The sequence below is a fragment of the Aspergillus ibericus genome (genome assembly GCF_003184845.1).
Source record: "Aspergillus ibericus CBS 121593 unplaced genomic scaffold BO80scaffold_20, whole genome shotgun sequence".
Lineage (NCBI taxonomy): Eukaryota > Fungi > Ascomycota > Eurotiomycetes > Eurotiales > Aspergillaceae > Aspergillus > Aspergillus ibericus.
Window position 1 is genome coordinate 581,801 of NW_020292118.1, and position 26,756 is coordinate 608,556.

The 26,756-nt window shown below is 53.3% G+C and overlaps 11 protein-coding genes and 3 non-coding genes across 14 annotated transcripts; 8 read left to right on the forward strand and 6 right to left on the reverse strand.

Moving 5' to 3' along the window:
* Positions 1-7,334: 7,334 nt before the first annotated feature.
* Positions 7,335-8,255, forward strand: BO80DRAFT_91419 (uncharacterized protein). Its single transcript, XM_025724913.1, has 2 exons — positions 7,335-7,887; positions 8,176-8,255. Exon 1 carries the CDS (start codon positions 7,523-7,525, stop codon positions 7,844-7,846), a length of 324 nt encoding a protein of 107 aa, XP_025575286.1. The 5' UTR covers positions 7,335-7,522; the 3' UTR covers positions 7,847-7,887; positions 8,176-8,255.
* A 121-nt stretch (positions 8,256-8,376) lies between these two features.
* On the forward strand, positions 8,377-9,405 carry BO80DRAFT_455478 (uncharacterized protein; the record flags this gene model as incomplete). The annotated part of the gene is made up of 1 exon (XM_025722112.1): positions 8,377-9,405. The coding sequence occupies one exon, from the start codon at positions 8,377-8,379 to the stop codon at positions 9,403-9,405; it is 1,029 nt and encodes a 342-aa protein (XP_025575287.1).
* A 138-nt stretch (positions 9,406-9,543) lies between these two features.
* Positions 9,544-10,031, forward strand: BO80DRAFT_91342 (uncharacterized protein). The gene has a single exon (XM_025724912.1). The coding sequence runs from the start codon at positions 9,673-9,675 to the stop codon at positions 9,967-9,969; it is 297 nt and encodes a 98-aa protein (XP_025575288.1). The 5' UTR covers positions 9,544-9,672; the 3' UTR covers positions 9,970-10,031.
* A 186-nt stretch (positions 10,032-10,217) lies between these two features.
* BO80DRAFT_407509 (uncharacterized protein) lies at positions 10,218-12,562 on the forward strand (the record flags this gene model as incomplete). Its single annotated transcript, XM_025717808.1, has 2 exons — positions 10,218-10,663; positions 10,760-12,562. The coding sequence occupies exons 1-2, from the start codon at positions 10,478-10,480 to the stop codon at positions 12,560-12,562; spliced, it is 1,989 nt and encodes a 662-aa protein (XP_025575289.1). The 5' UTR covers positions 10,218-10,477.
* On the reverse strand, positions 12,478-13,189 carry BO80DRAFT_425363 (splicing factor 3B subunit 5 family protein). Its single transcript, XM_025719500.1, has 2 exons — positions 12,852-13,189; positions 12,478-12,783 (listed from the first exon to the last, which is right to left on the reverse strand). The coding sequence occupies exons 1-2, from the start codon at positions 13,092-13,094 to the stop codon at positions 12,772-12,774; spliced, it is 255 nt and encodes an 84-aa protein (XP_025575290.1). The 5' UTR covers positions 13,095-13,189; the 3' UTR covers positions 12,478-12,771.
* Positions 13,190-13,323: 134 nt separating this feature from the next.
* On the forward strand, positions 13,324-15,218 carry BO80DRAFT_493832 (tRNA-specific adenosine deaminase; the record flags this gene model as incomplete). The annotated part of the gene is made up of 4 exons (XM_025723841.1): positions 13,324-13,507; positions 13,604-13,661; positions 13,751-13,953; positions 14,002-15,218. The coding sequence occupies exons 1-4, from the start codon at positions 13,351-13,353 to the stop codon at positions 15,216-15,218; spliced, it is 1,635 nt and encodes a 544-aa protein (XP_025575291.1). The 5' UTR covers positions 13,324-13,350.
* Positions 15,218-16,921, reverse strand: erg24B (c-14 sterol reductase). The gene is made up of 3 exons (XM_025724316.1): positions 16,826-16,921; positions 16,475-16,779; positions 15,218-16,430 (listed from the first exon to the last, which is right to left on the reverse strand). Exons 1-3 carry the CDS (start codon positions 16,903-16,905, stop codon positions 15,325-15,327), a joined length of 1,491 nt encoding a protein of 496 aa, XP_025575292.1. The 5' UTR covers positions 16,906-16,921; the 3' UTR covers positions 15,218-15,324.
* A 123-nt stretch (positions 16,922-17,044) lies between these two features.
* On the forward strand, positions 17,045-18,760 carry BO80DRAFT_425366 (putative vacuolar sorting receptor (Mrl1)). The gene is made up of 4 exons (XM_025719501.1): positions 17,045-17,617; positions 17,661-17,948; positions 17,993-18,119; positions 18,475-18,760. Exons 1-4 carry the CDS (start codon positions 17,253-17,255, stop codon positions 18,646-18,648), a joined length of 954 nt encoding a protein of 317 aa, XP_025575293.1. The 5' UTR covers positions 17,045-17,252; the 3' UTR covers positions 18,649-18,760.
* A 211-nt stretch (positions 18,761-18,971) lies between these two features.
* Positions 18,972-19,043, reverse strand: BO80DRAFT_t163. The gene has a single exon. It is a non-coding gene; the product is annotated as a tRNA-Gly (tRNA).
* Positions 19,044-19,052: 9 nt separating this feature from the next.
* On the reverse strand, positions 19,053-19,123 carry BO80DRAFT_t162. The gene has a single exon. It is a non-coding gene; the product is annotated as a tRNA-Gly (tRNA).
* A 708-nt stretch (positions 19,124-19,831) lies between these two features.
* Positions 19,832-19,903, forward strand: BO80DRAFT_t161. The gene has a single exon. It is a non-coding gene; the product is annotated as a tRNA-Gly (tRNA).
* Positions 19,904-20,071: 168 nt separating this feature from the next.
* On the reverse strand, positions 20,072-23,602 carry BO80DRAFT_425367 (putative C6 transcription factor). The gene has a single exon (XM_025719502.1). It carries the CDS (start codon positions 23,301-23,303, stop codon positions 20,262-20,264), a length of 3,042 nt encoding a protein of 1,013 aa, XP_025575294.1. The 5' UTR covers positions 23,304-23,602; the 3' UTR covers positions 20,072-20,261.
* A 165-nt stretch (positions 23,603-23,767) lies between these two features.
* Positions 23,768-25,166, reverse strand: BO80DRAFT_382516 (uncharacterized protein). Its single transcript, XM_025716896.1, has 3 exons — positions 24,318-25,166; positions 24,187-24,268; positions 23,768-24,139 (listed from the first exon to the last, which is right to left on the reverse strand). Exons 1-3 carry the CDS (start codon positions 24,871-24,873, stop codon positions 24,025-24,027), a joined length of 753 nt encoding a protein of 250 aa, XP_025575295.1. The 5' UTR covers positions 24,874-25,166; the 3' UTR covers positions 23,768-24,024.
* Positions 25,167-25,956: 790 nt separating this feature from the next.
* BO80DRAFT_356091 (bZIP transcription factor) lies at positions 25,957-26,746 on the forward strand (the record flags this gene model as incomplete). The annotated part of the gene is made up of 2 exons (XM_025715778.1): positions 25,957-25,980; positions 26,033-26,746. 2 exons carry the CDS (start codon positions 25,957-25,959, stop codon positions 26,744-26,746), a joined length of 738 nt encoding a protein of 245 aa, XP_025575296.1.
* Between the last annotated feature and the right edge of the window lie 10 nt (positions 26,747-26,756).

A 26,756-nucleotide genomic window follows, 5' to 3' on the forward strand; every position in this document is an offset into this window, starting at 1 on the left:
ACGGCGGGCTGGATGACCCAAATATGGAGTTTTGTCGGTTACATGATCTGCTACTAGCTTTTCTCTTCCATTTTCTTTTTCTGCTGTGAGTTTTTCGACAGGGGTCAGTATCTCATGCGATCTGTTTCGTGTTGTCGACGAAGATTCAGTATCTTCCGATGAGCTGGTTCTAGAACCGGCCTTTCCTCATCTCTACGATTAGGTTCAACTTCGATCGAATGGTCATTTTTTTCGGATTCTTATTCCTGGGGAATCGAAATGGTCCGTGAGAAGCCGTTTGGTTTGTTTATTGCCTGGAACTGGTTAATGCCAGTGGCTAGGAGTTTCAGGTGTCGCAGGATGGCAGACATCGGTGCCAGCTCCGACGTGCTCGAAGGGTCGATGCACTAACTGGCCTCAAACACACTACTCGCTGAGCGGCATTTGATATCAGGGGAAGCTATGTGCTTCAGAGTAAACCACCAACCTAGATCAGTTTTCGCTTTGACCACATGTCTGTCCTGTTCTGCTCGCTGATAAATCACTCATGGGAAAGGTCTCCACTCAGGCCATTACCATCTCGATTGCTTGAATCGCTTTCTGTTTAAGGGTCCAGACCCTTTACTATTTCCAGACACGCTGCCATACTATATTGCGAGGCATGAGACTAATACTCTAATTCATTGCTCGAATATATTGCTTTTCCTCTCGCCAGACTGTTTGTCCCCTGCTGGAGTAGAACTATAATATCCAACCTTCGTATCATGACGATATTGACTACAGTCATAGTAGACCTAACTAGAATCTTAGTATGAAAGACCAACAAGATCCCTCTACATACATAAACTCGAGGACATTGAAGTCGCTAAATCGCTACACTATGTCTTGCTGACTACCAAACCCCATTTCCACTTCCATTAATTTGTTCCTCGAACGAACCATCTTAGCACGTCTACATCAACCACCCTTCTCCCTTCCCCCTCCCCTATCACATCCCACATCCCTATCAAAATCCCATCCCGACCTCCCAATACCACCCTCCCACCGTTCCTCACAGCAAAAAAACAGGAAAAAAGAAAAGAAGCCAAAAAATAAACAAGAGAAAGAAAAGAAAAAGACCTATCTAGCCCCCCCGATCTACCAACCCGAAACGCACAGTCGGATGCGAACCCAACAACGCCCTGATCTATTCTCTAAAGAACTCAATCTTGAGCTTGGACTTATTAACTCGAAAAGGTATATTGTCAGTACTCCGCTATCTAGCTTTGGGAGAGATACGTGAAACATCTCACAGGATAGTAGGTGTTGTGGATCTATCGGATGAGATCGGACTAGGCGATAGATAGGTGAAATGAAAGAATGTTTTTATCTTGATTGATTGGGGTTATGGGATAGTGAGTAATGGTCGTTATTTTTGGAGATAATAGGGCGATGAAATGGTATCCGGGGTGGGGGTATGTTGATTCTTTACGCATGGATTTGATATCTAGATAAGATCCTAGTGGCTCTGAGGACTATGTAAACTATGGAATACTGGAGGAAGAGATAGATTGCGGAGAGCTGTGTTAAGCTGCTTGCACGGACGGTCCGGGAAACTTGTCATAGAGGATCATGGATGTGGATGCTATTGTTAGGAGTCATAGCTCCTTTTTATCTTACTATAATCACTGGATCATGTGTTTTTGCTTGGTGTATTTACTTATTGTTACTAAGAAGGGTCCTGAGGTCTGCATGGTATTGCAGGATTGTTGTGCAGTAAGTTTGCATATGCGTTTATATGTCGTTTTCACCTTCAATGCTCAATCCCGGGTAGAGTAGCTACTAATTCGTGACCCAGATTGTTGGTTCTGGGAATGGCCAGTGGTATGGTATAGTTTGCTTGGGAGTCTATTAGGCTTATAGATTAAGAGGATTCTTGTTTTTCAGAAGAGTTAAACCGACATTGATAACTCTTATTCAATACATATCAAAACGGGGATGATGGTGATGGCGATGGCATTACGACCACAGCCTATATATCAGTAAGCATATATGGGCCCGTGACTAGGAGAACGATACATCCTTGATGAGCAAGTCAGGCATCTTCAATAATTCTAGGAAGGATATAGATATATAAAGATATCAGGATATTGCAACTTCTTCAGACTATTACGTAGTAGTTAGTGCTGTTGTTGTTCATCGATTTGACCTGGCTGCTCCTTATCAATAGCCTGCTTGTATATTGTCTCTGTTGCTCCAGGGAGGTAAATAATGCACATAAACGACCCAATCTCGCAAGACTATGGGCCTTCATCTGATCTGGGAACCGCGTGCTTTTGTCATCGCAAGATATTGCCTCTGCAACCTTCCTATTTGTTATTCAGTCTACTAGGACACCTCTCCGATTCCCACTATATTCCATTGCCTGATACAGATCCACCGACTGGGAGGCCGTCAGATAATTAAAGGGGAATGTAAGGTGTCTGAAAATTCAGATGATATCGTACAGGAAGAAGCAACACAGACAAAGAGTCAGGTGAGTAATTTCCCACATTCATGTGAAAACGACCAAACTAGCTATACAAGGGATGCTTTCCAAGCCTAATGGCTTGAAATCCCAGTCTTCTCTCATAACCCAGGGTCATCAAGCATGAATCATCTTGAAGCGCACTTGGAAAGTTCGTGACAGTACAGCCAAGTAAACGCCTCAACATCCCCGAAATCAGCCAGAGGCATGCAAACGTCTGCATTAATGCCGCAACGTCGCACAAGCCCAACGCTTCTCGTTTGATGAATCTGACATCACAAGCGTTCCCAACAACAAGATTGCGCGCAATCCCAATTCCACCTTCAGTAGAAGCCAAAAGCATGTGCGGTGGTACACCGGGTTTCAGCCTTGATTCCCTGTCAATGCAAAGGCCAAATGGTACGCTAGACTTGGGATCCGTGCGGCTTCTGTTGGATGATACTCAAGAGGTGATTTGTGATACCGTCCCTGCTGGGGGTGGACACTCTTCAGATCACAATCACACAGGAACATCCTGCTATTTGAATACAGATGGCCCACATGCCACGTTCATCCTTTGCAATTAGGTGCTGACATCAGCTATTTTGCCCGATTGCAGACCACGGTTGATGAGTGACATGAACCGGTGTGATGGGTCTCGCAGGTCCAGGTTGTGGAGATGAGGGGATCTATCAGCTGAGGGGGTGTTTGCATGGCGAAGAAAGAAACAGTAAACAGTTACGTCAGGGATTGCATCTTGTCTCACAATAATCCCATGTTGTCTACCAATCGCTCCTTCCACACGAGGGAGACTTCCTACTTGGGATCCAAGCATAAATTGATCTCGCGGAAGTACGTGAGTCCAGACCACTCGGCATAGCTATGACCCCTTGATCCGCGCACAAAGTACGCAGACTGATTTCCGGGACGACAGGCTCGGAGCATCACCAAAGTCCAGGTCTCTGGAGAAACAATCCGGCCAGGATGATCTCATCTCGAGGGACGTTCGAGCAGTTCCAGGCTCAGTCCATGGTCTCCCAAAGGGGTTAGAAGAGCAGGTGACCGAACAGAGCTGCACGGTCAGCACGCCCAAGTGGGTCGAGCCCCCCTTCACGCTCAGGATCAGAGGGGATCAGAGAGGGGGAAAGAGGTTAAAAGCCCAAGATACCCCCCGGCCGGTGCATCCCTACAGTAGTAACCCCCCCTTTCCACCCCCCCTTCCCTTGGCCACGGCTGACCCAGTGTGCCCCGGCTCAAGCATGGCAATGGAGTCGTCTGAAACACGGAACAGGGATTAGCCTCAGCGAGGCAGCCCGTATTGGCCAGTTGCAGGGCTGGTCGGAGGGCTAAAGTCTGACTGTGGTTAGAATGGGGAGGACTCGGCGCTTAGGCGGCCAGGTAAGGTAATGCATGGTAATGCTGCAGGTTGCATCTCACTAGCGGTACCATGGGGCTATCCCAGACCTGCCAGGGAACGGCTTCAACACGGCATGATGGATGGTTTCTTCAAGGCTACTCTGCCATGCCCCCTAGGAAGAGTCGGGTCGAATCCAGAATCTTGCATGGAATCTTCGACGATCAGGGCCATCGTTACATCCCAGATGATGGTGGTGGTGGGTGGGAGGTCATTCAGGCTGCCGCTGGGGTGCAGCGCTAAGCCGTAGTCATGTGAATAGAAGTTTTTGCTCCGGAGGGGCTTTCTGCTTCCTGGGCCTTGGATCTGCGTACATCGTATAGTCCTGGATGAATGCAGGTTACCTATCCGGGCGCTGGGTCAACCGTAGTGTAAGTTTACACATCCACCCGCTGATATCATCGCGCGGGTGATGGCCGTCTGAATGCTGCATCTGATACTCCGTAGTGGCGGAACTTTGCTACATAGAATGCAAGACAGGCATTTCTGCTGCGGTGTCAAGACTGTCAGCCCCTAACTAACAATTCTCCGCCCATTATGTCATGGGCGCCTGCAGAAACTTCGCCACAGGTGATGTGGCTCAAATGACAGCGGCGACGGTGAGGCGCAGCAGTCGGCCATCGCCGACACCGCCGTCAGTAAACCACCTGCCAACGGGTTTCCTGCTGCCTGTCTGCGTCCTGCAGATTCTTGCTTGCTCCATCTTGTCCCTTTTCTTTTTTTATCTTTTGCCGGTCTACTTTGCCCCGTGAGGCGGCCCATGCCCCTATCCCGACTTTAGCCTTGTAAAGCATGTATAGGCTAGGGTCCACGATATGTCATTGTGCGGGCCACAACGGTCGTTCCAGCATTCAGCATCCAATCTGATGGGTCGCATCGTCTCTAGTGCTAAGCTGACGACGCTGGTTGCTGATGCCGCATCCTTGACCTTGCCATCTGCCGGAACCGACTCCAGCCGACAGCGACGCGCTCTGGTATCATCCCTTCGGCTTCCATCCACCCAATCTGTCCACCTAGTAAGTGTCCTCCGCATCGTCGAATCCGCTTTGGGCGCGTGCTGAGACCCAAGTAGCATTGTTGCCTCACTGGTTGACCCCAGTCACTGCCACAATGCTTGATGCTTCCGGCCCTGGCTGGGGGATGTCGTCCGAGGGGGGTCGTGCAAGGTCGGCTAGGGGATGACATGACCGCATCGTTTGGATTTCCTCGCCCTCCAGCCAGTCCCGGGGTCGCCGGGCATCCCCTACCCCTAAATACCATGCTTGCGCGTTGGCTTGCCACAAACCATGGGGTCGGAGATTGTGCCCGGTCAGGGTAATATCTCCAGATTACCTGGGGTCCTGGAGATACGAGCACCAGCCAGGGCTCCCGGTCAGCCAACCATGGCGCCGCGGGTGGGCGTGCAGACTAGCGACGAGTCCTACTCTTTAGGGTGGTTCAGGGCAACGCGAGAAGCGCATGCATGCAGATCGGGGGGGAGTTCGACGGGAGAAAGTCCTTTTTCGCGACGCGGTGCTGCGTGTAATGACGGAGTATCATTTCTTACCAGGCCGACTGACTTCCGATTCTAGAAAGTCTGGAGATGACCGGCCGACGAGCCCAGTCCAATGGTAGATCGTAGCAGGGATCTCAGCTGCGGCGTACGAGCCGGACTCGGTGGCCACCAGCGAATCTGAGGCCAGAAGTGACACTGCACCAACTTCCAAGGTCATTTAGCTCGCCCCACGATGCTCTCAACCCCTCATGATTCATCAGCTGAGTCTGAGGTCTTTTTCCCCTTCCCAAGTGGGACTAGGGGATCCGAATAATGCTGGAGATTGGAACGACCGGGTTCGTTTCACTTGCCTGATCGTGTCCTATTTCAATCTTACGTGGTGCTATCTGTTAAGAATTGGTTTGCTCTGTGCCAGATAATGACATCGGGAATAGCCAATATCCTATGGAGGGCTTTCTCTCGAGCAATCTGATTTTATACATAGTGCGCGGCAGAAGTCTGGGTCACGATGTTTGGAACCGAGTCGGTGCGACGGCGTACTGGCCAGCGCTTTGTGGACCCTCTGCCTCGACCCGGTAGATTATCAGACCAACCTCCATCATCCACAGGATGTGCTTCAGCTTGAAAATACTATACTATGTACAGTATACACAACAGCTGCTGCTGCTGCTGTGAGTCATACTGCCGAGTATGAGCTCGATACGCGACCTGTATAACAGTGCGCGCAAGATTTCACACCTTTCAGTGGATGTGTAGTTCGATGCGCTTGATCTTTAATTTAAATTATCATGACTATTCTGTGGCTCTTACATTTGTCCGTTAATATGCGACGAGATAGAAAATGCCCTGTTTGGGTATTTTAAGAATCGCACTAAACGGCATCCAACCCGCATGGAGGGGCGCCAGCCTACCAGAAGCCGCGAATTTTCAGGCCGATGTTCTTGCCAGCTGAAGGCGGATCCACTGGTGGCGGGCATTACTCGATTGGGCATTAGAATATCAGACAATCGGGTGATCTTCACAACAGGATGGAGGGGGGTCAGCAAAGAATATTGCGCGTGGCATCCCAAGCATCACCTCTCCAGGAGTCCGGACAGAAGAGCAGCAGCCAGGGTGGTGTTCATAACCGATGAATCGACCCGACAAGTCTGGTGTCTGCCGACCAAGACCGTTTTCCAGGAGCCGAGCGAGATGCATCCGTGCATGCAATATGCATGGCTCCAGCCCTCCATCCATCCGGAGTGGATCAGCCATCGGGGCTTAGCCAGCCCTCTTTGCATCGTCGTGCCCTGCCCGCTGGACTGACTGCATTCTGCAGCGCCTCCAGCTGCTGGCGCTGCTGCTGCTGCTGCTGCGCTGCAGCACTGCTGCTACGGCCAGTGCCCAGACGGCTCATGTCCATCCCCCCCCTTCACTTTCTCTCCGGTGTAACGTCCATCTGTGCAGACTTCATCTGCGAGAACGGCATGTCAGACAGACTGACGGTCCGTCCGTCCGTCAGTCTGGGTCGTGCCTGTGACACGGACGAGGTCTGGTCGCCCGGCGTCTTATCCCACCGTGGTATGCCCAGACCAGATCCAACAGAATTAAATCGGACATGCAGAGGGAATACCGAACCTGGGTCGAATTCAAATCCAGCGGGTTCTCCCACGCGATTCGACCATCAAGGAACCGCGCAAATGAGTCGCAAAGCCAGGGAACGATGGGCGGTTTGGTCAAACTTTCTTGGGTCTTTGTTGGTATTGTTTAGGGAACTGGGAAGCGCCGGTTGAACCCAGCGAGAGGGAGTCGGTAGCATCTAATACATCCGATGTACCATACGGAGGACACCCGCTCCGATCGTAGGTTGGTCTAGGTTGGCCCCGTTCTTGACTCAGAACAAGACTGGAAAGAATGGAATGACATCTTTGGATCGCCCACTGAACCACCGTCGGGGGTCTCCACTGCCGACGACACTTCTGGACACCTGCAGCCTACTAGCCCAGCCCTCTCTGGAGTCTTGTCTCTCACGGACTGCTGAGATCAATCCGGACGGTGGCCAAAAAACCTTTTGTACCATACGATCGGGATTCCGCGTCTGCATGAGAGCGCGCGAAAAAAAGGACAGAAAAAGAAAAGAAAAATCAAAAATGAAAAAAAGAGGGGAAGGATGGGAAAAAAACGTAGCAGGAAAAAAAAAAAAAAAAAAAAGTCGCCGGCCTGCGCCATTGGAGACTTCCAACTCCCGGGCAAAGCTGGATGGGTAAAAAAGTGTGTGTGTGTCTGGGTATGGGTATGGGTATTGTGTACGCTCCTGGTTTTTCCAGTTGGGATTCGGATCGCTTTTGGTCCTTTCAGAGTTTCAGCAAAGGGGCGTGATAACGTTATATTGATCGCTTCGTCTCTCGTCGCTGCTTTTTTTCTTTTGCCAGTCCATGCGACTTACTCCATACCGGTTGGGTCTTCCATTCTCCCCTCATTTGCGGTTGTATAAATCCGCCCGATACCACAGGCTGGAGTTTATCCCCTCATACAGTACGATACTGCGTGCATCCATCAACTTGCAGTGGTTGACTGCTCGTTGCCCCTCTGCCTGTCTCTTCTTTGTCTCCGACTCTCTTCCCCCTCCGTCTCCGCTGCGCTCTTCTTTTCTTCTCCCCTCCTCCACCGTCTTTTGTCTTTCGTCTCGCCGTTGCCATTCCTTTTCTCTCCTTCACCCTCCTTCACCTTCCTTTGCGCGTTCGCCCACACAGTAATTTTGACCTATACAATCCACCACTCCACTTCTATTCCTACCGGTGGGGATTAATCTATACAACCTAGGCAGCCTTCGTCTTCCGCCTCGGTCCTCGTGACTGGAAGTGCTCGGACTGTATCGGAAAATCACTCGCTGTGGGCGAATGTCGCCTCTATGGTCTTTTTTCACCCTATCTTATCTCTCTCTTTATTGATACGCCCTTCATTCCTTCGTTCTTTTCTCGTCAAGTCCCGCTCGCTCTTCGCCCGTTCTCGCGCGGTCTAACGATGCCCACCGTTCTTCTGCCCTCGTCGGCAGCCGCATTCGCACCACGCTCGTCCCCGAACGTGGTGCTGAATGCCCGGATCGAGCCGTGGCTGACGGCCACCTTGAAGCGAGTGAACCGAGTCAAACGACCTCTCAACAATGTCACCCAGCACACCAGATGTCTGACGGAGACGCTGTCCTCCCCCAACGCCATCTGGACCCTGTGCTCCATGATGTTTCCCAAGGCCCCCGATGCGGAACTGCGAAAGGACGACAACCCGCTCGTCGAGGCCGTTTTTAATTATCAGATGATCCACATCGAAGCGTACGTCGTGCACGTCGACATGGTGTCCCAGAACGAAGTGGCCTTTAAGTTGACCCCAGAGACCATCGAGGCTCTGGTCGACTACCACAAGGACATCTATTCCCTCGACACGGCCGCCAGCACCTGGGACTGGCCCGACAAGGACAGCCAGCTGAAGAAGCTCCAGGAGGAATTCGTGCAGGCGGTCAACAAGTTCGTCTATCGCACCAATGCGCTCGCGTTGGAAGGGCTCGAGGAGGATGGGGCCGGCGAGCTGCTCGGAGGTCGCAGCGACGAGGCCAAAGCAGCCATCACCAGCCTGTTCGTGCCCTTGCTCCCCCCACCGCCGCGGGTGGTCGATGTTCTTCGGTCGACACCTCTCCTGCCCAGTTCGACCGGGGCGAACTGGTGGCAGGAGACGGTGCCGCAACCGCTGCCGTTGGAATCGTGGAAGGTTCTGCCCTCCAGCCCCGCGACCAGCACCGGCGAGAATCCTCCGATCTGGACCAACCTGCACGTCATGGGGGACACACAGTTTACGTCGCCGACGTTCAGCCAACCGTACACGACTTCCCCGTACAATGCGACGCAATACTACAGCGCGGCGGCGACGTCGGCCGCCCTGGCGGCACTCCCGCTGCCGAGCATGTTGGTGCAACCGTGCAGCACGGCGGCGGGCCTGGCGGGGTTTGGATGGGAGAACCGGTACCAGGACTTTACACTGCCGTACGGAACAACAATGTAACAGGTCCATGGAACCAGACACTTGATGTTAACGGTATCCTGACTTCGCGTGTCTTTGGAATAGATCCCAGGATGCATACCGACCCTACGGCACCGGGCCGGAACAGACGCCACCCTACGGATACACCACAGACTAATTGGCATCAATGACGGCGTTACAGATGATTTGCGACACATGATACTCTTTTCGTCCTTTGCTTTGCATTACACACCGACAGCAGTGACTTCTTTCGTTTGCCTTTGACAGCGCTAGCGTTTGTTTCCTTCTATGCATAAGAGCGGCGGGTCGGCTGTTTGTTTGACACTTTCAATCCCGCATATATGTCATGAAGACCTGGTCAGCCTCGCGGCTTGGGATATGATTTGGATGAGGAATGTTTTGATTGCTTTGTTTGTTTCTGTCGCGGTATGCTGTGCATGTTACTGGTCGGTACTGGTATCGGACTGGTCTGCGACGCTGGTATACATCAGGATGTATGCGCAGGTTGATACCATGACGCGGTGCAGTAGGTTGTTACGCCTGTGGCGGGTTGACACAGTCCGTGACTGTGGAAATCTTCGATAACAGACTACTGTCCGTGTGGTATCGGTAGGGTCATCTCCTATCATCCAGGCTGGTATCCTGGATAGCCCGTTCTTCCGTGGGGAATGGGAATCGGATGCTGGAGGGCCGGGCCCGTGTTCGTTCTTTATCTAGGATTACTGATACTTGTCATTGGCATTAGTCTGACATAATGAGCAGTACTTCGTACATCGTAACTATAGTGAGGTAGTGTCCTCCGTACTCGTACTCGTATTGGTCCAGTGGTCAGGGGTCGACACCCGCGGCCTGGCCGAGCCATGACGTCAGACATGCTCGAGGTACCATCATCATCTTTCAGCTTACCTGCTGCCTCCCATCTACAAAGAAAATGCCGGACCGGAAATCATCATAATAATCATACCGCGCTCCGCATTGTCACCACCACCACTGCTTCCACTACCACTGCTACTCCTACCACTAAATCAAATCATCTACATGACCCCTCCATAAACAACCAACCCAACCCAACCTACGCACCAAAGCAAAAGAAATGCCCCCCTCCCACTCCCTCGCCCTCCAAGACGCCCTCACCTCCCTCTCCCCAACCAGCTGGTCCGACCTCCCGACCAACGACCCCGCCGCTCTCCGCGCTTACCTTTCCGACCTCCGCACGAAAGCCCACCTCATTATTGACTCCGTTCCGCTCCCATCACCATCACCATCTTCATCGGATGACGTCCCGCAGAACGGATACGCGGACCAACCGGCGGGGAGGATCCGCCCGTCGCGGGCGCTACCTAGTCACCCATTAATCTCCGTACCCATCGCAGAGGGGAAAGATACCCCATCCCCTAGTACATCTCCTAGTCCTAGTACCAGTACTAGTACTACAAACGGACCCCCCCCCAACGACGCAACCGAGCTACTTCACAAACTCCGCAAAGAATGGAGCAAGCCGATCAAAATCACCAATCCAAAAGATAACCCGCTCCAGATAAATATATATAAGCTTCCCGGGGCAGACGGGAAGGGCCATTGGTTTGGACGACGGAGCGTGCATGAGGGATTGGCGTTTGAGAGATGGAGGGAGAAGTTGTCGGGGGAGATGGGGGAGACGTTACGGCGGAATGAGGAGCGGGTGCGGAGGGGGAAGATGCCGGATCAGGCGGTTAGAGGGATTGGGGCGGAGAGGTTGGTGGAGGGGGTTGATGTAAATGCCCCAGGTTTGGGGGATGGGGATGGCAATGGGAATGGGAATGGGGAGGTGATTGGACGGGTTCAGGTGTATCATGTTTCGGCGCAGTTTCCGAAACCGACGGCCGCGAGGGACTTTGTGAGTTTGATTGTGAGTTGGGAGGATGCAGAGGAGGGGGCAGGTCAGGGACAAGGTGGAGGGGGAAAAGGGAGAGAGTGGATGATGGTGTCCCGGCCGTGTGTGCATGAGGAGGCACCCCCGGTGCAGGGGTATATTCGGGGGATGTACGAGAGTGTGGAGTTTATTCGGGAGATTCCGGTCGAAGGAGAGGGTATGAATCCCGTGGAGTGGGTGATGGTGACGAGAAGTGATCCTGGGGGGAATATCCCGCGGTGGATGGTCGAGAAGGGCACCCCGAAGAGTATCTGTACGGATGCGATCAAGTTCTTGAACTGGGCGTGTCGGGACGGGGAGGGACGAAAGTCCATGGACAAGTCGGTGGGCAGTCAGTATGATGGGGAAGCAGAGGAAGAGAGTGAGGACAGTGAGGAGGATTTCGAATACGACGAGGTCGAACACCACGGATTGATTGCCAGCTTCGCCTACCTGGTCAATGCTGGTCTCGAGCGGTATGCACCGCAGACGGTGCTGGACTATCTGCCTCACTCCCGCCAGCCGTCCGCTCCAGTCCCGGATGTGACGGGGGAGACTTCAGAGGATGAAAAGGATGATGATGATGATGAGAAAGGAGCAGAGACTGAGAAGGGGGTCGAGAATGATGCGGCATCAGGCAAAGTGTCCATATCACCCTCGGCGAACTCGGCCCTGGACTCATCAGTGGAGGCCGGCCCCGATGTGTCCGCGCTGGAACTGATGACGAAGAATAAGAAGGGAAAGTTGACATCGCATGAGAAGCAGCTGGCAAAGCTGGCGGAGCGAAAGCGCAACGTCGAGGCACAGCTGGACCGCGTACGGGCCGACATCCAAGCCCTACGCGTGACATCTCCTGTCGATGGCTCCAAGCGTGACAAGGCATCCACGGCGGCGCTGGCAGCAGCGGATCAGGCGAGCAGCGAGGCAACCAGCAGTCCAGCGAGCAGCGTGCACAAAGGGCAATCCGGCAAATCGGCCGACCAGGACACGGCACGGATGCAAAAGGCCGCGTCGGGGCTGTTTCACGAGGAGTCCAAGCTGATGAAACAGCTCAGCAAGATCGAGAAAGACCAAGTCAAGGAGGCTTCGAAGATTGAGGCGCGCCAGCAGAAACACGCAGACAAGCAGGAGAAATGGCGCTCGCGGGCCGAAAGTGATGCCCTACGACGCGAAGTCGAGGTGCTCAAGAAAGAGGTGGACCGATTGCGCGCGGAGCGGAAGCAGTGGCTGGATTTGATCGGGTCGTTGCAAAGTGAGAATACACGGTTGGCGGCGGAAAAGGCATAGACCTAGCATTGTTCATAGCTTCAATTGACCATAGGTATTGTACAAAACCTAACGCCTGACTCCTGCCTGCCGTAGAGTGCAGCTGCAGACCATACCAGTCTCGCCAACTCACTTCATAAAGAAATTCCTCGTATTGTCCACAGCATCGCATTACCCCATCCCCCAGCCCAATCTCTATCTCTCCCATCTCAACCTCACTCGAAATCGAATTATTCCTGCGTCTACCCAAATCAGCCCAGCCCATCCCCCCACCAAACAACCCCCCCAAAGAAAGAAGAAGAGAACATACCTCCGGCGGATTCCCCGCCCCCCTCACCATCTTTTCAATCATCTGCGCGCGCACCTTCTCTTTACTCTCGCCCATTCCCATCGCCATATACGACAACATGGGCGGATGTCCAATGTATGAGGCGTAGCTGTCGCGCACGATATTCGACACCCATTCGTATTTGGTCGTGTCGGCGTGGCCCGTCCCGATGTAGCGCGCTTGCATGGCTTCGAGGTTTTGGAGCGTGCGGAGTTTGTCGGCCATGATGTCTTGCTTTGTTTTGGATTCGATGGGGTGGAGGTGTGGTGTGGTGTAGTAGGTTGGTTGGGAGGTAGGTAGGTGGTGGTGGTGTAGATGAGATTAACCTGGATAGGATAGGATGGATAGGAAAGATAGAAGCAGGATAAGATACCATCACGTGACTCTCTCTCTCCCGATATAAAAGCAAACTCACCCATCCAAGCATACTACTCCATACACTACAAATAGCCGGCGATACTTCGTATATATCAGTATCTACATGTCCACCAATCTAAAAAAGAATAGTCCCCTCGGGGAAAAAATTGCCCGACTGGTCCACGCACACTTTGATCGACTCCCCCCACGCAGTAAACCGATTCTGCGGGACGATGGGACGAGGGAATGGATTCCGATGTGTGGGGTTGTGGTTGTTCGAGGTGGGTTTTCTTCTTATACCAGCACCATGTTGTTTATGTTGTGTTATGTTGTGTTGTATTGTATAGTGGGGTTGGGTGGTAGCTTACGATGTGTAGAAGGTGATATAGTGAACGGTGAAGAAGAAGAAGAGGAATTGACGTGTGTGGCTGTAACGTATGTATTTATCATCTACTTCTATCCTACTTCTATCTATTCTTCGGAAATGTAAATGGGTAATTGGCATCAAGCTAATAAGGATACAGATCCGGCGCAAAATGTCTCCCCAGCACGCAACTCCCCTCGTGCAACGGTCTCGTGCTGCACGATTGGCATGCGGAGATCCTGGCCCTGCGCGCGTTCAATTATTGGTTGTTGAGTGAGGTGAGATGCCTCCTTGGGGCTTCTGCTGCTGTATCGGATTCTAGTTCTGGGTCGGGGTCTACAGAATCGAAATTCATCTGTCGGCGTATCACCACCATCACCAAAGATCCCAACGAAACTTCAAATGAAGAAGAAAAAGAAGAAGAAGGAGGAGGAGGAGCACCCTTCGAACTCCACCCCACCCTAAGAATCTACCTCTACTGCACGACTGCCCCCTGCGGCGACGCCAGCATGGAACTCACCATGGCCGCACAGGATGATCCCACGCCGTGGGAACTCCCCCCTACCCCTACCCCCTCAACCACCCACCCCACGCTCTCCCCCAGCACAGAACCAGAACCAGAACCCTCCAAAGAGATGAATCTAACAGGAAGAGGCCACTTCTCCCGTCTCGGCATCGTCCGCCGCAAACCCGCCCGCGCCGACGCCCCCTCGACCCTGAGCAAATCCTGCTCCGACAAGCTCGCCCTCCGACAAGTCTCCTCCCTAATCTCAGCGGAGATGAGCCTACTGGTAGCAGTGACGCCGAGTGCGTATTTAGCGGGGGTGGTGATGCCAGCGGGGGAAGTGAGTGCAGAGGGCGTGGAGAGGGCGTTTGGGGGGATGGGGAGGATGAGACCTCTCTATTCCTCCTTATCTTTACCCCAGTCCCTATCTCAAGGTGGAGAGGGAGAGGTAAATGGAAGTGGAAGTGGAAGTGGGTACACGTATACACCCTTCACCATCCACCCCGTCCAAACCCCAACCATATCCTCCCTATGGCAATACGGGAAACCATCCTCTCGGGAGGAGAAATGTAAACCGGGGATTATATCGGCTGTGTGGACTGCCGCCCCATCCCCCTGGTCATCATCGTCATCGGCATCGGCAAACGGGGAGTGTGATGTCTACGCGGCGCAGAACGGAGCCAAGCAGCTGCCTAAACTAGCTGGCTCGAGGACGGGCTTGTATGAGACCATTATTAATGGCATGAAGCAGGGGTTTAAGGCTTCCAGGCCGGTGGGGAAGGGGGCGTCGGCGTTGTCGAGGGCGAGGATGTGGGGGGGGTTGAAGGATCTGGTTGTCTCAGTTTCGGGGGCTGGGGATGGAATATCTCCTGTGAGAGAAGATGGGGGTGCAGGAGGGAATGAGGGCTGGGTTCGGAACGTGAGAGAGGTGGTTGCAGCACCATCATACGCTGAATTCAAGAGAGCCATCTTGGCTACGCCAGCAGGAAGGGCGCGGCAACGGGCGATACAAGAGGCGAAGAAAGTGCTGGTGCCGTGGGTGCCGAATGAAGGGGATGATGCATGGGGACTGGATGTGTTGATGATTGATAATAAGAGTCATGGGCAGAAGAGGAAGAGGTAACATTCTTAAAGAATAGAAGATATTAAACTATATATGGTTGATACATGTCCAAATATTGGAGCGTATAATACAGGTTTTTAATGGGGTCTGAGTGAAGGCAGAGGGACTAGTAAATTCCAGGAATAATCCGACTGCGCACCTTGGACGTATACCGGTCCCAGTCCTTGCCATACTTTCGCTTGCACTTCTCCTCGTCCCGCTGCTCCCGGTGGATCAACAAGGTCCCAAAGTACACCAGGAAAAAGTACGTAAACACCATTCCCCATCCCCGGCTCTCGGCCGTCTGCACCGCCTGGCTCTGCAGTTCGCCTGCCGAGTTCACGCTCTGGACAATAGCATAGCCTGCAATTCCTGTCGGCAAGCAGTACGACCACGACATCACCCAGTCCCCAAGGTAGTTGATGTGTCGCGCACAGCCCCACCAGCCGGACGTGATCAGCTTCGAGCCACTAGCCGTCTGGATGTACTGCAGGTGCTTGACGCGCGGGTCATTCGGGTTGGTGCGGAACCGGTTCTTCTGGTTGTTGGCCCCCCGGAAGATCGAGTAGCCCACAGCCGTGACGGCCAGCACGAGCAAAATGCCCGTCACCCCCAGCTCATACGGAAACACGGCAAGGTACCGCGTCTGGAAGTTGTAGATGAACGGCACCCACACCATGTCACCAAACGACAGCATGAATCCAAAGCCGTCCATGATGATGTCCATTGTCGTCAGCAGCGCCGGCTCCATGTACAGCCCGTCCAGCACGTAGAACGCCTGGAAGGCAGTGGAGATGACAATCGAGTCCGTGACGTAACCGTAGGTCCGGTACTGGCGGGCAATGTTGGACAGGTTCAAAATGATCCATCCCAGCAGGCCCGGACGCATCTCGCACCACGACTTGATGTCGATCGTGCGCGACGCCTCGCTGACAAACGGGATGGGCAGGCGTATCCGCGGGTTCAGCTCCCGGCCAATGAAGAAATCATACAGCACATTGCCGGTGTGGCCGCCGGGTGCCAGCTGTCGGAGCTCCGGGTTGGGCTGGCCGGGGGCCGGAACGGTGAAGCTCTTTGCGTAGACGAAGATGGCGATCACGGTGCAGATCAGCAGGTTGGCAGTGATGACCTGCAGGTAGTTGTCCCAAAGGAAGGTCCAGACGACAAAGTCCGCGCCGTGGACGTAGGTACCGACAGCACATCCGGCGAGGATCAGAACAGCGGAAAGAAAGGCTGTCATATGTTAGATGGATACGCGGGTCGGGTGAAGTACCTACCATTGAACTTGTAGCGCAGTCGTCCCCCGCAAGCCAATTCAGTCCCGTCAGCCTCCTGACCAGGCAGAAACACCTGCATCACCAAGCTGAGCAGATAGTAGCTCAGCACCCACAGCGTCACGCGCGTATCGTGAAACGCGGCCAGTCCTTCCTCTGGCCAACCCACCTCCACCTTCAATTGATCGAGCGACAGCGTCGACGGGTGGAGCAACGAAGGTGCCGGACAGCCGGAGACATCGTTACACAAAAAGGTAAAGCTGTAGACCAGCACGGGGAGGCCAAACACGATTCCAAAAGCACCGAGCCTGCTCTGGTTTAGTATCATTCGCATTGCATGGAATTGACACTTACGGGCCTCCGAATTCATAGCCCCGTTTCTCTGGAACAGGCTGGATGGGACCCTTGGTCCTGGAGTTCTTCTTAGAAGCCATGGTGTGGTCAGGAGAGTGAACCAGGAACGAACTCTTGGAGCTGGAAAGTTAGCAGTATCGAAGTGGGCCGGGCGGTGAGAGCTTCTCCAGCGTCGGTTCTCCGCAAGAATGCGACGTTTCATCTCCGCGCATTACGACGCCTGTCTGTAGTCCCTCTTCTCTTTGTACTTTCTGCTTCTCTACCTTTCTACTTCTCTACTGCTCTTGTGCTCTTTTCCTCTATCTCTCTCCCACGTCCCTCCTTTGCCTCGCTTTGCCTCGCTGCTTGCTGTTATCCAACCAGTGTCAGTCGTTCGCCCTCAGGCTACAGCATCGTTATCGCCGACCCGAGGTCCGGCATCTCCACCATGAAGCCACCCACGCTGCTGAAATATCTCTTCCTCCTGGCTGCTTCTTGGACTGCTCAGGCTGCCGACTCTTCCTCCTCCAAAGATACCCTCTCACCATGCGTCGTCCGTTCGCCCACCACCGGCCTGTTCTACGATCTCAACACCATCTCCTTATCTCCGCCGCCAGCCGACGGCGAAAAGTCTCGCAAAAACGCCCGCGAAGAGAGCTGGCACGCCAAAGGCCACGACTACAATGCCAACTTTACGATAAATATTTGTGCGCCCGTGATCGAAGATGTCAAGGACGTGGTGGGGGTCGACCGCTCACGGTGGAGGAATGTTAGCGCCTACTACGAGAGGGAGGGTAAAGTCTACTCCATTGGGTATGACTCCGCCGGTCCATTGGAGGTCAAGCTAACAACGTAGGCAACAATCCTCTGACCCCTTCTTTCGCGGCCGCAAGCTGGTCATGAACTATACCAATGGCTCGCCGTGTGCCGGCGACTACATCGGCAATGCTGCCCGCACCAAATCCACCATCATGTCGTTCCTGTGTGAACGTGACACCCCCGCCTCCCAGGCAACCGTCTCGTTTGTCGGCACGATGGATCAGTGCTCGTATTTCTTTGAAGTGCGAAGCTCCGCCGCGTGTGGAGCCACGGCGCCCACTCCCGACAACCCGGGCCTGTCACCTGGCGGCGTGTTTGGCGTGATGTAAGTAGTCTAGCTCGCGATAAGATAACCACTAACAGCAGTAGTGCCTTGATCGCCATCACGGTGTACCTGGTCGGTGGTTGCGCCTACCAACGGACCGTCATGCACCAGCGCGGTTGGAGACAATGCCCAAACTTCAGTCTGTGGGCGGGGATGCTCGACTTTATCAAAGTAAGTATGCTGGCGTTGATCCCGTTCCGACGATCCCGAGCTGGACGCCGCGAGCCCTCATACCCGGAGTTTGGCAATGCAAAGTTACCCATTTCGAGGATGGATTGATGTGTTGGGTTGCATCTTGTTTCCTTGCTTCATTGTCGTCACTCTTTGATCGAACAGTCTGTGTTGACCACGGCTGTCTTGCTATACGGTCAAGCAAGGTGCATAGAGCTGGATCTCCTGTCAATAGTCCTGTCTGGATATGGACGATCTAGATAGAGTTCCTTGCTTGTCTATGAACATATACAGTGTCTTCTATCTTGTATCAAGAATATGATCTCGAACCTAGGCTAACTTGCCCACCAAACAGGACATGGTCGTCATCCTCCTCTCCTCCCTAGGCCGTCTGCTGCGTCTGAAGCGCTCCCCAACCCTGGGCCATAGCCGCGGGGGCAGCGTCAACCAACGCGGGAGCTTTGGGCGTCGCGACGTCGACGCCGAGAATCGACTCATAGACCAGTTAGATGAGGAGTGGGAGGACTGATGCGTTTCTGAGAACAGTATGATGGGCAAATGTATTGTATTGTACAATTACTGGACGTTACAGATGTTGATTAAGCGCGTGATATGAAATGCATGATATACGTTATGTTTTATCCCCCTCATCGATTTATGTGGTCGTACGGAGTATAGAAGAGATGCTCGGATCCATGAGAGGACCCTGATAGAACCTGGGTGGGGTACCTAACCCAATCCCCTTCCAACCACCGTTACGGGGTAGAAGGAATACAACCAGGCAGCCAACAACAAAAAAAAATAACAAAAACATAAACGCAACTCCCATGCAAGACAGCAAGGGGAGCAAAATGCACTGTCGGGGAGTCGAACCCCGGCCACTCGCTTGGAAGGCGAGTATCATAACCGTTAGACTAACAGTGCTGGAAAGAATGCATCATCCGTGAATCGAACACGGGCCTCATCGATGGCAACGATGAATTCTACCACTAGACCAATGATGCTTCCTTGAGAAGGGCAGTCTTGGATTAACCTATGTACCAATGTGCAAAAGTATATATCAACTACCGTTTTAGTTGGCTAGTATAGGTAGGTAGTAGGACTCGATTTGAATAATGATGGACTATTGGGCGTAAGGTTCGATATAATTTGTTGAAGGTGTGAACGTATCCATTTTATATTTGTAGAAGGAATAGATAGTATCTATGCTCATTAGCCTCATTGACCTGTCACCTCCCTTTTCTTTTCTTTTTCTCTTCGTTTTCTTTCCTGTCGTTAAGCTAATATATCTAGTACCAGACTATACTTTCAATTTCACTTTAGTAACCTAACAACCAACCAACGTACACAATTGCTAGTCTCAATTCCCAAGTGAAGTATCTCCTAGAGGTATATAAGAGTATAATACCACCACCCGATAATGATTCGCAAAAAGCAATTAATCACTTGAAGAGTGCTCCGTAGAACCTACACGAAACTACGAACCGAACACATGATTCAGATAGTCATAGCTATCTTCATCCTCTAGGCCCTATAACCCCCCCTTGCCTGCCTTCCTTCCTTCCTTGAACTAAGTTCCGTACTTCAGGTAAATATAGTTTCTTCCCACCAGCAACTTCGAGTTGTTATTCCCGGAGGTAAACAGTTTCAACGCTCATTATTGGCGTTATGCACATGAATTGAATTAGGCATCGAGATAACATAACAAGCTAGCACTGTTAGTCTAACGGTTATGATACTCGCCTTCCAAGCGAGTGGCCGGGGTTCGACTCCCCGACAGTGCATTTTTTGGTTTTCACCACTTCATACTTGCCATTGTATGCTGCTTTCTTTTTAAATAGTGATCATATGGCACGTGGGCTGTGATTTTTTTTTGTGTTCCTGATGGGTGGTCTCAATCTTCCATAGCAGGGGCAGGTAGCGGGATCATGTACAGACCGCAGACTATACGCAGCGATTTAAAAATAGTATTTATTCTTCCCACAGGTATATAGCCATGATATAATACACGTCAATCCATCATGACCCAAGCTCTGCATGCATTAAACTCCGTATCTCAAACCAGTCCGTCCCGCCGCCGAGTACCCGCTAGAAACTAACTAAATCAAAACATGTCCTACCAGTGCGCTGGCGGACAAGGTATCATGCCTGGGACCCTCGATTCACACCGGTCAAGCCCAGATCGAATGCCCCCATGGGTATACCTCCGAAGCCGAGCTCTGGGTTGTTCCCGGGCTGGGAACCCGGATCAAGGTCGCCCGCTCCAACAGGGTCCAGGTTGAATGGCAGGAACCAGGCGCTGGGCTGGTAGTATTCTCCTGCGCCCGACGGGGCATTCGGATCCAGTTGGCCGGTGAAAATGGCGGACGGGTCCTGGTTCGGAGGAACCTCAGGACGATTCACAGGCACGGGTGGTGGATTCTCGGGCGGAACCAGGGATGCAGAAGGGTCGAATTCGCTAAAAGAGCCGTAGACGAATTGTCGGTCTAGTTGTGGGAGCTGGTCCGCAGCGGGCACGGAAAAGTCGAATCCCGGAGGTGCAAATGTCTGCTGTCCCGCGCGATTCTGGTTGAACATGGCGGGCTGAGGGAATCCCGTCCCGGTTGTCCCCAGCATGCCCGGCGCGCCGTCCATGTTGATCTCGTTCATGGACTGTGGAGGCGTTGGTCCATCGAATCCCGTAACGCTGTCGGCCTTGCTGCTCTTCTTGGAATGCCTACGAGGCGCGGTTGGCTGCGGTGTGGGAGAAAGGCTGGCAAAGAATTCCTCGACGCTCTGAAGATCAGGCCGTTGGCTCATGACACCCTCATCGCCCTTTGCCTTTTGCTGGGGGTCGGGTTCCTCCCAGTGTGATCTCGACATGCCATGGGGATACTTGTCGAACCAGTCGCCATATTGAAACATGGGTGCCAGATGTCCGCCGTTCTGCGTGACTACCGTACCCTTAATGGCTGCATCTGCAAATTGCCGATATCGATCCTTGGCGCTTTCGACCATGTAATGAAACATACCCCAATATTTCTTCATCTTGTTGAGGTAGCGATATGTATGACGGAGGTTCTCCTTGGACCGTGCTTCCAACTGGGCGTTCTTGGAGAATATGCCCCAAATATGGACGGTACTCGCCGAATACGCGCAATACCCGGCAAACGGGACCGTCAGGGGATAGGCGGACGCCCGATCAATCAGAACCGAAATGTGATGGGCGGCTTCCACTGCGGCTCGTCCAGCATTGCTCAGAAACGCCTTGGGCATGTCGCGGGGCGGACGTCCTCCCGGGGACAGCGGGATGGCGAACTGGTTCAGGAAGAGCATGTTCTGGTGAATGATAATATGCAGGAAGAGAAATTGGTTGGCTATTCGATCAGCGGCGTGGATCTGAAGGTTCTCATAGGTGAACAAGAGGTAGCTAGGGAGCGATGCGGAGAACTCTTCGATCTGTCGCTTGAGACGCATGTATCCCGACTCTGGCGACCACAGCGGATGCGTATCTCGTCTCTTTCCTCCGAGATTGAGATAATCGACGATGCGGCCCCAGATGACGACGGCCCGGATGATGTAGGCTGATACGCCCATGTTCTCCTTTGCATTTGATAGCTGCCCAACATCCTCCGGGACCGGGTTGAGGATGTTGCCATCCAAGTCTTCCGTCGGCCCGGGTATCTCCATCTGAAAATGAGATTCCTTGATAGGCAGCTGGATTTGCAGGAATTTCTCGTTCCCGATTGGCGGTCGCTGGCTCCCGGATGAATTGTATCGATCCATCAGGAAGCAGGCCCACATGGTACGCCTTCGAATCTCCCGGTCTGTAAAACTGAGCTGGGATCCATTGCCATTGTTCTGAATCAGTAGTGGGTCATGGTCAAGCTCTCGGTGTAGCTGCAGGGCATAAGCCATGCGCAGTGCCTGGCCGCCGAATGACCAACTCCGCCCGCCATGGCACGTGCCGAATTCGTGAAGCCCCAGGAGCAGGAAGACGGTCAAAATAGTGATATTAGGTTCGTCGTGGCGACTCAGCGCTATAGCAGCGGCGGGGTTGGCCCAGTTTTCGCCACGCAGGAAAGGAGGCTCAGAGTTGATCTGTGGATGGGTTGAGAACCGGGCGGAGACAGCGCAGACGGCGAGAATGAGGACGGGTGGGACGGTCCTTGCCTTGAGTTTTCGCATAAAGCTGGGTTTGTGGAGGAGGAGGTAGGACTGTCCGTAGACACAATCGAAAAAGACCTCTGCCAGATGCTCCTGAATCTCCAATGACGGTAAGAACTCAGCTCCCGGAGTCATCAGGCCCGATGCATCGCCGGGCTTACTTTCGCGGCGCATCGGAAAAGTATCCTGCGGACCATTGCGGCTCTCCTGAGTCCACTCGTCCATTTCGGCTGCAAACGCTTCATCCGCTGTCCGCTTCTTCTGGGCCTTGGTGGTCTGCCCCGGTTGTGGCGGTCGGACCACCGACCGACCGATGGCGGCCATATCCCTCGCCTCTTCCTTGGGGATGGTCTTGATGACGCGATCCTCCATTCGTTTCAGGCGCTTATCCAGCATCGCCATGTAGTCTGTCCGGGGAGCTGCCTTTCGGGTGGTGACCTTGTAAACACAGGGAATTCGGGAGCGCGAGCAGTGCTTGCACGCGGGCTTTTCACCCGAACATCGAATCTTCTTCCGCCGACAAGCAATGCAAGCCAGAGGGAGGCGCTTTCGTTCCTTTCCAGCCTTGGTCTTCATTTCACTCCACGCGGGTTTTTCGCCTCCCTGCTGCTCATTGTGTGCGGGGTCGCGATTGGCATCGTCCCGCTGGCCATCGGGTCCAAGATCATGAAGGGCAGCCGAATCGCCGCCGGTCTGGACGCTGCCCGGATCACGCGAGCTGGCTCGGCTATGGACGTCGAGGTCTTCGGGGAGGACGATATCGTCGTGACCTAAGGCCAGGCCAGAGGCCAAAGGGGACTCGTCGGACTCGGGAGGGATCATGATGGGTGCAGATACCCCAAGAGCAAGACCCGGATCATCGTTCGGCAGGAGGGGGGTAGATTCGGAGGGAGTCGGCCACAAAGTCTGGAGGAGGTGGTGGTCTGGGGAGAAAGACGGGACGAAACCGCGGGATGAGGCGGTGGTCGAAACTGGTGGGTATGGGGAAGGCTGGCTGGGACGGTCGCGGACGGCTGGCTTGGCACCACTCGCCGTCATCCTGGGGTGCGTGGTTGCTGAACGGCACCGTCCCAGAGACACTGAACGGGTTCAAATTCCGTGAGAGGCTGCGGGGAGCAGGATAGGATCCAGGAGAAACCGGCCGATAAAGAGCGCGGTTTCCAGAACATGGGGGTGGGAAGAAGGTTCAATAGCTGAACGTGCAACCTGGAGTGTCATCGGTGGTAATATATATGGGGCTGCAGTCATTGGACAACCACCACAGACTCAACCAGACCCTTGCGGAGCCACTAGCCATGACCAAATTACAGTCGGAGAACCAAGTCGAGGGAATCGAGGGGGGAGGAGCGGTGATGGACTCGTGCATCTCAGGAACGTATCGGAAGACTGCAGCGGTGTTGGCAAATACCGTCGACGCATGGCGTTCGAGTGGGGTTCTCACTGGCCTGTAATTCCGTATTGATTCCGGGGAAGTCAGTTACTTTACGGAGTAGTTACTGTTTGCTGACTTGTGCTTACTAGATTGACGTTTACTCCGTAGTACTATCTAAGCTCTTAGTGTCCTATGTTCTGGTAGGCTGTCAAACCCCCGTGTGAGAGTCTTTGACATGTCCCACAGCCTGCCTATTATCATTATCATCCAATCATCCAACCACCCCGAATATATCAAGAGAGCTAATGCGGTGCACGCGACTTCCCCTCTCGTGTGCCGCCTAGCCGGATGCAACCATCATTAACCCGAGCTTCCTGCCCGGCGATCCTACGTCAATTTGGGTCGTCCAGTTCGCTGACGTGGAACGGCACTCTCAAGTGACGCCAAAATCTCTGAGCCCAGAATATACACGCCGTAGCCGGGGAACACGATCCAGAGAGCACTAATGCGACCGTCAGTGGAGCTCATAAGAAAGAGATGCGAGCCTACTTGGGTATGATCCAAAGGAAGAACAGAGTCCAGGGGTCGTTGTGACCAATGTTGTCGAAGCCAGAGAACGCCTCGTTCAGCCCTGCAAGACAGTTAGACCATGTTCGAAGCCCACCAGGACAATGGCTCACAGTATAGAATCGTCTTTCCAAGAGTCATGATACAAGCACTGTATGCCACCAGAAGCGCAGTCGCTCCAGTCCGTCCAGAAACCACCTTGGACTCTTTCAGCATCCACAAGAGCCCCTTCTTGGTCTTGCGCTGCCCTCGACCCGTGTTCCCCGCTGACACCCCGTGTGTATACACAATCACCAGGTAGTAGATGTAGCCGGCGGTTTCGACAAGGTTCAGGACAGTTTGCGCCGCGGTAAAACCGTTTCGCGCGTTGAATGCTGGCCAGCCGTACATATAATCGATGGTTCCATAAAGCGCATACGGGGTCCAGATCGGGGAATGTAGCTTGTTACCCGGCATCGAGTGAGGGCGCAGCAACACGTAGCCGGCATCCCACAAAACTAGCGGGACGGAGACGATCAGCCAGAGGGTGATGGCACCAGATGGAACATGCACCCATCGCTTGGTGGAGCCATTGGAGCTCGTAGAAGGTGTTGAAGGTCTTGAGGGCGACGAAGCTCTCGCAGTCGCAGGGGACGGAAAGTCGGTGGGATGGTGTCGCGTGGAGACCATGACGGTATGACTTGAGCAGTGAATCGTATAAAGGCGATTAGATCACTGATGGAGTGAAGAAATTGACATTCAGCTGATAATGAAGTGCAAAGGACAATTGAGGTAGACGGAGCACATGGAGCGAAAGGAAGTGACATGGGCGCGTCTGCGTGACGGCTAGTGACGTCGGTCAGGTCTGCTTAAGCGCCACCTGTTTGGTGGCATGACGGGTGGGTTCGTTCTTCCTCCACGATCTCGATGGGCCAATCTGACTTGAATCTCAGGGATCGACGGGATATCAATCTGAGCTGAAGATTCTTCCGGAGATCTGAGATCTGAGATCTCCCTGGCAGTTCGTGGCCGTAGCGGGGATATACTCTCCGCCGGCTGACCACCGCGTTTGGCCCGCCTCTTACGTTTATCCGACAGGTAGTCTTGCTGTCCATAACATAGAAAGCGATATCTGCAATCATTTATCCTTCCCCAGGAGTCTAGGTAGACAATGGCTATACACTGACTTTGCAATAGCATGGAACTTTACGCTATGGATTGAAGGCCAAGCGAGCCAAGCATCTCAAGCATCCTCGTTGGACCCTGAGATCGGGCAGCTCCGCAGTAAGATCTAGAACCAATGCCTCGGCCATGATCTTCAACTTTGCGGAGACTGGTCCTTTGCATTTCACGAACCGGTGGGTCATCGCGGGGGTTGCTTGTTTCCTTATCCGACTTGCAAGATAAGATGCTTATGCCTAGGCTTGGCAGGGCTACCATCCTCTATCACAAGTAACAAGTGACTGAGGTGGTATCTGAGCTTGCCCAGTCAGGTCTCTAGATTGTAGCTGCCACCATACTCCGTGATTGGGAATTCTTTAACCAGCCATGCTGTCCTGTTACCCCTCGCCCAATATATCCCAATCCGGCAAGTCACTCCGAAACATCTACGGCTTGCCGTAGAATCATTTGACGCAAAAGAGCCACCCAGGATCCCCGCAGCGTTCCTCACCCCACAAACCACCTATTCCGGGCAGCATGATACTGTTTTGGTTGGCCAGTCATTCTGGAGGATCCGCTTGCTGAACAATGGTCAGATCCCCATCCAGTGAGATGGACCCCAATAAGAATCAAAAGGTTGGATCTAAGCCGCCTAAGCTGTGGACCACACATGCTAATCTGTATCTAGAACCTAGACAGACTTGCTCGCATCCGAGAGAACCAACGGAATAGTCGCGCCCGGAAGCAGCAGCATACCCGAGAGTTAGAGCAAAAGTTGGCTGCGCTACAAGAACAAGCTCGTCGCAGGGATGTGGAGAACAGACTGGTCGTGCAGAGGCTTGAGGCGGAGAATAGGAAGCTGAAATACCTCCTGACTCACTCAGGCCTGGCGGCGGACTCGATCGAAAAATATCTGCAGGCCGATAATTCGGCCCTGACCGAGAAACTCGCTATTCCGAAGCTACACCGACAGGAGGCAGAATGCCGACCCGGTTGCGCGCGACCATGTTCATCAAATGATGCTGCGTCGAGGATGCCGCACTCACAAGACTTGGGGCCTTTACAGGACGGGCTTGAGTCTGACTCTGCTACAGAATCCAAGTCGAAGACTTTGCTACAGAGTGCACCAGAACTCCAAGGGCCTGCTCGCGATACATCCGTCTGTGGTTGTCCACCCAACGAAGCTATGGAATCGTGGCCCAGCAACGAGGACGTCCTGAATACCACGCTATGTGCGATTGCCGATGAATTAATTGACCAATACAACACACGTGGGGTGGAAATGACGGAGATTCGCCGGAAACTTTGGGCTGGTTTCTCCAAAGGGCTTACTACGGAGGAAGGGTGCAGAGTGCAGAATCATATACTGTTTCAAGTTCTGGACGAGATCAGCAACAGCTGAAATCGCAGTT